This window comes from Ammospiza caudacuta, chromosome 31 (assembly GCF_027887145.1).
Source record: "Ammospiza caudacuta isolate bAmmCau1 chromosome 31, bAmmCau1.pri, whole genome shotgun sequence".
Lineage (NCBI taxonomy): Eukaryota > Metazoa > Chordata > Aves > Passeriformes > Passerellidae > Ammospiza > Ammospiza caudacuta.
Genome location: NC_080623.1, coordinates 2,595,992 through 2,603,491, shown reverse-complemented (window position 1 = coordinate 2,603,491; position 7,500 = coordinate 2,595,992). Strand labels below are relative to the sequence as shown.

Genomic DNA, 7,500 nt, shown 5'->3' with positions numbered 1-7,500 from the left:
CTGCCCTGGCATGGCTTCAATGCCCTGGCATGGTTTAAAATGCCCCTTTCATAATTTAAAATGCCCCTTCATGATTTAAAATGCCTTTTTTGTGATTTAAAATTCCCTTTCATGATTTAAAATGCCCTTTCATGATTTAAAATGCCCTTTCATGATTTAAAATGCCCTTTCATGATTTAAAATGCCCTTTCATGATTTAAAATGCCCTTTGATAATTTAAAATGCCCCTTTGGTGATTTAAAATGCCCTTTCATGATTCAAAATGCCCCTTTTCATAATTTAAAATGCCCCTTTGGTGATTTAAAATGCCCTTTCATTATTTAAAATGCCCCTTCATGATTTAAAATGCCCTTTCTTGATTTAAAATGCCACTTTTGTGATTTAAAATGCCCCTTCATGATTTAAAATGCCCCTTCATGATTTAAAATGCCCTGGCATTATTTAAAATGCCCCTGCATGATTTAAAATGCCCCTTTTGTAATTTAAAATACCCTTTCATGATTTAAAATGCCCTTTCATGATTTAAAATGTCCCTTTTGTAATTTAAAATGCCCTTTTGTGATTTAAAATTCTCTTTCATGATTTAAAATGCCCCTTTCATGATTTAAAATGCCCCTTTTGTAATTTAAAATGCCCTTTTTTTGATTTAAAATTCCCTTTCATGATTTAAAATGCCCCTTTCATGATTCAAAATGCCCCTTTTCGTAATTTAAAATGCCCCTTTTGTAATTTAAAATGCCCTTTTCATGATTTAAAATGCCCTTTCTTGATTTAAAATGCCCTTTCATGATTGAAAATGCCCCTTCATGATTTAAAATGTTGCTTTTCCCTCACCACACTCCCCACAGAATGCTTTTCTTGTAGCTCCCACAGACAGAGGCAGATTTGCAGGGATTTCCCTGGGATTTGTTTGTGCCATGCTGAATCCCCCAGTGGAGTTTTCTTTCGATTTTTATTCCTTTTTTTTTTGGCTGATTAAAATGAAAAAGGAAGGTGGGAATGGCAGGGAGGAATTCCAGCAGTTTTCAATCCTCTTTTTCCCCAAAAAGACAGGAAATCGCCATCCCTGCCTTTCTGCCTTTCTGCTGGGGTTTGGCAGGATCACAGAATCGATCACAAAATCACAGAATTACAGAATCAATCACAGAATTACAGAATCACAGAATCAATCACAGAATCAATCACAGAATCAATCACAGAATTACAGAATCAATCACAGAATTACAGAATTACAGAATTACAGAATCACAGAATCAATCACAGAATCACAGAATTACAGATTCACAGAATGTCACAGGATCACAGAATCAATCACAGAATCAATCACAGAATCACAGAATCAATTACAAAATCACAGAATCACAAAATCAATCACAGAATCACAGAATTACAGAATCACAAGATCACAGGATCAATCACAGGATCAATCACAGGATCAATCACAGAATTGCAGAATCACGGAATCACAGAATTACAGATTCACAGAATTAGTCACAGGATCACAGAATCAATCACAGAATCAATCACAGAATCACAGAATCAATCACAGAATTACAGAATTACAGAATCACAGAATCAATCACAGAATTACAGAATTAGAGAATCCCAGAATTAGAGAATTACAGAATCAATCACAAAATCACAGAATCAATTACAAAATCACAGAATCAATTACAAAATCACAGAATCACAAAATCAATCACAGAATCACAGAACTACAGAATCACAAGATCACAGGATCAATCACAGGATCAATCACAGGATCAATCACAGGATCAATCACAGAATTGCAGAATCACGGAATCACAGAATTACAGATTCACAGAATTAGTCACAGGATCACAGAATCAATCACAGAATCAATCACAGAATGACAGAATGACAGAATTACAGAATCAATCACAGAATGACAGAATTACAGAATCAATCACAGAATCAATAACAGAATCACAGAATCAATCACAGAATCAATCACAGAATTACAGAATCAATCACAGAATTACAGAATTACAGAATCGATCACAGAATTAGAGAATCACAGAGAATCCCAGAATTAGAGAATCACAGAATCACAGAATCAATCACAGAATCAATTACAAAATCACAGAATCACAAAATCAATCACAGAATCACATAATCACAGAATTACAGAATCACAAGATCCCAGGATCAATCACAGGATCAATCACAGGATCGATCACAGAATTGCAGAATCACGGAATCACAGAATTACAGATTCACAGAATAAGTCACAGGATCACAGAATCAATCACAGAATTACAGAATTACAGAATCACAGAGAATCCCAGAATTAGAGAATCACAGAATCACACAATCAATTACAAAATCACAGAATCACAAAATCAATCACAGAATTACAGAATCACAAGATCACAGGATCAATCACAGAATCACAGAATCAATCACATAATTGCAGAATCACGGAATCACAGAATTACAGATTCACAGAATAATTCACAGGATCACAGAATCAATGACAGAATCAATCACAGAATGACAGAATGACAGAATCAATCACAGAATCAATAACAGAATCACAGAGTCAATCACAGAATTACAGAATTAGAGAATCACAGAGAATCCCAGAATTAGAGAATCCCAGAATCACAGAATCAATCACAGAATCGCAGAATCAATTACAAAGTCACAGAATCACAAAATCAATCACAGAATCACATAATCACGGAATTACAGAATCACAAGATCACAGGATCAATCACAGGATCAATCACAGAATCACAGAATCAACAACTCACACTTATAACCCACCCAACCAAACCTGAACTTAAACCTAAACATTTCCAACAATGAAAAAATGAATAAAAACCTAAATAAAAACCCCAAAAAAACCACCAGTAACTCACACCTACAATCCACCAAACCAAACCGAAACCACAGCATTTCCAACATCAAAAAAAACTTAATAAAAACCTAATTAAATGAAACATTTTTACACCACACATCCCTGTCCTGGAGCCCAATTTGACTCCCAACTAAACACCCAAAAAACCACCAACAACTCACACCTATAACCCACCAAACCAAACCAAACCTAAACCGCAGCATTTCCAACACCAAAAAATAAATAATAAAAGCCTAAATAAACTAAACTACAACCCAAAAAAATTTTTCTAAATTTTTACACCACAATGGGTGGCAGCAGCAGCAGCTCTAGCACCTATAACCCACCCAACCAAACAGAAACCGCAGCATTTCCGACACCATAAAAAATCTTAATAAAACCTAAATAAACCAAACTACAACCCCCCCAAAAAAAATTTTTTTCTAAATTTTTACACCACATTTTTACATCAGTATTGTGTAAATTTTTCCACTCCCTGGAGCCAAGTTTGGCTCCCAAATAAACACCCAAAAAACCACCAACAACTCTCACCTATAACCCACCAAACCAAACCGAAACCACAGCATTTCCAACATCAAAAAAAACTTAATAAAAACCTAATTAAATGAAACATTTTTACACCACACATCCCTGTCCTGGAGCCCAATTTGACTCCCAACTAAACACCCAAAAAACCACCAACAACTCACACCTATAACCCACCAAACCAAACCAAACCTAAACCGCAGCATTTCCAACACCAAAAAATAAATAATAAAAGCCTAAATAAACTAAACTACAACCCAAAAAAATTTTTCTAAATTTTTACACCACAATGGGTGGCAGCAGCAGCAGCTCTAGCACCTATAACCCACCCAACCAAACAGAAACCGCAGCATTTCCGACACCATAAAAAATCTTAATAAAACCTAAATAAACCAAACTACAACCCCCCCAAAAAAAATTTTTTTCTAAATTTTTACACCACATTTTTACATCAGTATTGTGTAAATTTTTCCACTCCCTGGAGCCAAGTTTGGCTCCCAAATAAACACCCAAAAAACCACCAACAACTCTCACCTATAACCCACCAAACCAAACCGAAACCACAGCATTTCCAACATCAAAAAAAACTTAATAAAAACCTAATTAAATGAAACATTTTTACACCACACATCCCTGTCCTGGAGCCCAATTTGACTCCCAACTCAACACCCAAAAAACCACCAACAACTCACACCTATAACCCACCAAACCAAACCAAACCTAAACCACAGCATTTCCAACACCACAAAAACCGAATAAAAAACCGAAATAAACCAAACTACAACCCCCCCAAATTTTTTTTTTTCCTAAATTTTTAGACCACATTTTTACACCAATATTGTGTGAATTTTTCCACTCCCTGGAGCGGAGTTTGACCCTTTGTTCTCTGCAGGGGCGCCCGGGAGGGGCTGGGCAGGAGCCCCGGCAGCCGCCAGAGCAGCACCGAGAGCGAGATCAAATCCCTGGAGCCGCGGCCCTGGAGCAGCACGGACTCGGACGGCTCCATGCGCAGCCTGAGGCCACCTGTCACCAAGGCCAGCAGCTTCAGTGGCATCTCCATCCTCACCCGAGGGGACAGCGTGGGCAGCAGCAAGGGCAGCGCCGGCAGCCGCAGCTCGCGGGCAGGTACGGGCGGGAATCGGGGCCGAGGGGAGCTGGGGTGGGGAATGGGAAAGGGAACCTGGGGTGCGGATCTTCGTGGAGATCTTCGTGGAGATCTTCATCTGCCAGAGGGCACCTGGGGTGGGGAATGGGGATCTTCATCTGCCAGAGGGCACCTGGGGTGGGGAATGGGGATCTTCATCTTCCAGAGGGCACCTGGGGTGGGGAATGGGGATCTTCATCTGCCAGAGGGCACCTGGGGTGGGGATCTTCATGGGGATCTTCATGGAGAGCTTCGCCTGCCAGAGGGCACCTGGGGTGGGGAATGGAGATCTTCATCTTCCAGAGGGCACCTGGGGTGGGAAATGGAGATCTTGAACTGACCAAGGGCACCTGGGGTGGGGAATGGAGATGTTGGACTGGGAAAGGGAACCTGGGGTGGAGATCTTCATGGAGATCTTCGTGGAGATCTTCATCTGCCAGAGGGCACCTGGGGTGGGGAATGGAGATGTTGAACTGAAAAAGGGCACCTGGGGTGGAGATCTTCATGGAGATCTTCATCTGCCAGAGGGCACCTGGGGTGGGGAATGGAGATGTTGAACTGAAAAAGGGCACCTGGGGTGGAGATCTTCATGGAGATCTTCATCTGCCAGAGGGCACCTGGGGTGGGAAATGGAGATCTTGAACTGACCAAGGGCACCTGGGGTGGGGAATGGGGGTGTTGGACTGGGAAAGGGAACCTTGGGTGGGGATCTTCGTGGAGATCTTCGTGGAGATCTTCATCTGCCAGAGGGCACCTGGGGTGGGGAATTATTACCGCACCTGAGTGGGCGCAGCTGGTGAGAGAGAGACGGTGAATCTTGTTTCTTGAATCAGAAGGCTTGATTTATTAACATATGATATAATACATTATTACTATACTAATAGAATATATAGAGAGGTTTTGCAGAGCTGCTAGCTAAGCTAAGCATAGATAGAAAAGAATCTACAACAAAGCTGTGGCCAAGGACTCAGTCCCCTGGCTTGCACTGGTGATTGGCCCTTAATTATAAACATAAAACATGAGCCAATCAAGGTGTTCCTGTTGCATTCCCCAGCAGCTGATAATAATTGTTTACCTTCTCTTCGGGGGCCTCTGGCCTCCCGAAGACGCAGAAATCTGAAAGAAAGGATTTCTGTGGAGAAATGTCTGCGACAGGGAATGGAGATCTTGAACTGACCAAGGGCACCTGGGGTGGGGAATGGGGATGTTGAACTGAAAAAGGGCACCTGGGGTGGGAAATGGAGATCTTCATTTGCCAGAGGGCACCTGGGGTGGGGAATGGAGATCTTGACCTGCCAAAGGACACCTGACTGTCTCCATGGTCTCCAGTCTGTCACCAGGACTGACAGGTTTAGGGTTTTGGAACTGGAGCACTTTACCTGCCAAAGGACACCTGGGGTGGGAAATGGAGATCTTGACCTGAAAAAGGGCACCTGGGGTTGAGATCTTCATGGAGATCTTCATCTGCCAAAGGGCACCTGGAGGGGGGAATGGAGGTCTTGACCTGCCAAAGGACACCTGACTGTCTCCATGGTCTCCAGTCTGTCACCAGCACTGACAGGTTTAGGGTTTCAGAACTGGAGCTCTTTACCTGCCAGAGGACACCTGGAAAACTGAATTTGGGTTGGGGAAATGGAGCACTTTACCTGACAATGGGCCCCTGGGGTGGGGATGGAGATCTTGGACTGAAAAAGGGCACCTGGGGTGGGGATGGAGATCTTGAACTGAAAAAGTGTACCTAGGATGGGGAATGGAGATCTTCATCTGAAAAGATGAGATCTTCATCTTCATCATTCCCACCTGGGGTGGGAAATGGAGATCTTCATCTGCCAAAGGGCACCTGGGGTGGGGAAACGGAGATCTTGAACTGAAAAAGGGCAGCTGGGAAGGGGAACGGAGATGTTCATCTGCCAGAGGGCACCTGGGGTGGGAAATTGAGATGTTGAACTGACAGAGGGCAAATGGGGTGGGGATGGAGATCTTGACCTGACAAAGTGTACCTAGGATGGGGAATGGAGATCTTCATCTGAAAAGATGAGATCTTCATCTTCATCATTCCCACCTGGGGTGGGAAATTGAGATGTTGAACTGACAGAGGGCAAATGGGGTGGGGATGGAGATCTTGACCTGACAAAGTGTACCTAGGATGGGGAATGGAGATCTTGACCTGCCAAAGGACACCCGGGGTGGGGAATGGAGGTCTTGAACTGACAGAGGGCACCTGGGAGATTGATTTTGGGTTGGGGAACTGGAGCTCTTTTCCTGCCAAAGGGCACCTGGGGTTTGGGGAGGCACATCCAGGACACCTCTGTGTGCCTCTGATTCTGTTCCAGGTTTGATGCTGGGTGCCCCTGAAACCTTTATATAATATGGTATTAGTGGAATATAATATAGTATTAGTCCAATATAATACAGGTTAATAAAGCAATTGTTCAGCATTCTGAATCAGAACAGAGTCAGATGCATCCTATCCATGCCCTCCCCTTTTCTGCTGGCTCCCAGCCCTCTGTGCCTCTGGTTCTGTTCCAGGTGTGGTGCTGGGTGCCCCTGAAGCCTTGATATAATATCAGTGTAATGTAGTGCATTTTAATAAAGCAATTGTTCAGCATTCTGAATCAAAGCAGTCAGATACATCCGATAGGTGCCCCTCTCTTTTCTGCTGGCTCCCAGCCCTCTGTGCTCTCTGTGTTCCAGGTTTGGAGCTGGGTGCCCCTGAAGCCTTGATATGATATGATATGATATGATATGATATGATATGATATGATATGATATAACAGAATAGAATAGAAGTGTAATACAATATAGTATTAGTATAATATAATATTAGTGGAATATTATACAGTTTAATAAAGCAATTGTTCAGCATTCTGAATTAATGGAGTCAAATGAATACTATAGATGCATTTCCTGCTGGCTCCCATCCCTCTGTGCCTCTGTTTGTGCTCCA

At 42.3% G+C, this 7,500-nt stretch overlaps 1 protein-coding gene across 1 annotated transcript in view; it reads left to right on the top strand.

Annotated features, from left to right (window-relative positions):
- R3HDM2 (R3H domain containing 2) overlaps positions 1 to 7,500 on the top strand; it is a 93,460-nt gene that overhangs the window by 51,391 nt on the left and 34,569 nt on the right. The window contains exon 12 of the mRNA XM_058821944.1: positions 4,302 to 4,534. Coding sequence (XP_058677927.1) covers positions 4,302 to 4,534 — 233 coding nt within the window. The remainder of the gene's footprint in view (positions 1 to 4,301; positions 4,535 to 7,500) is intronic.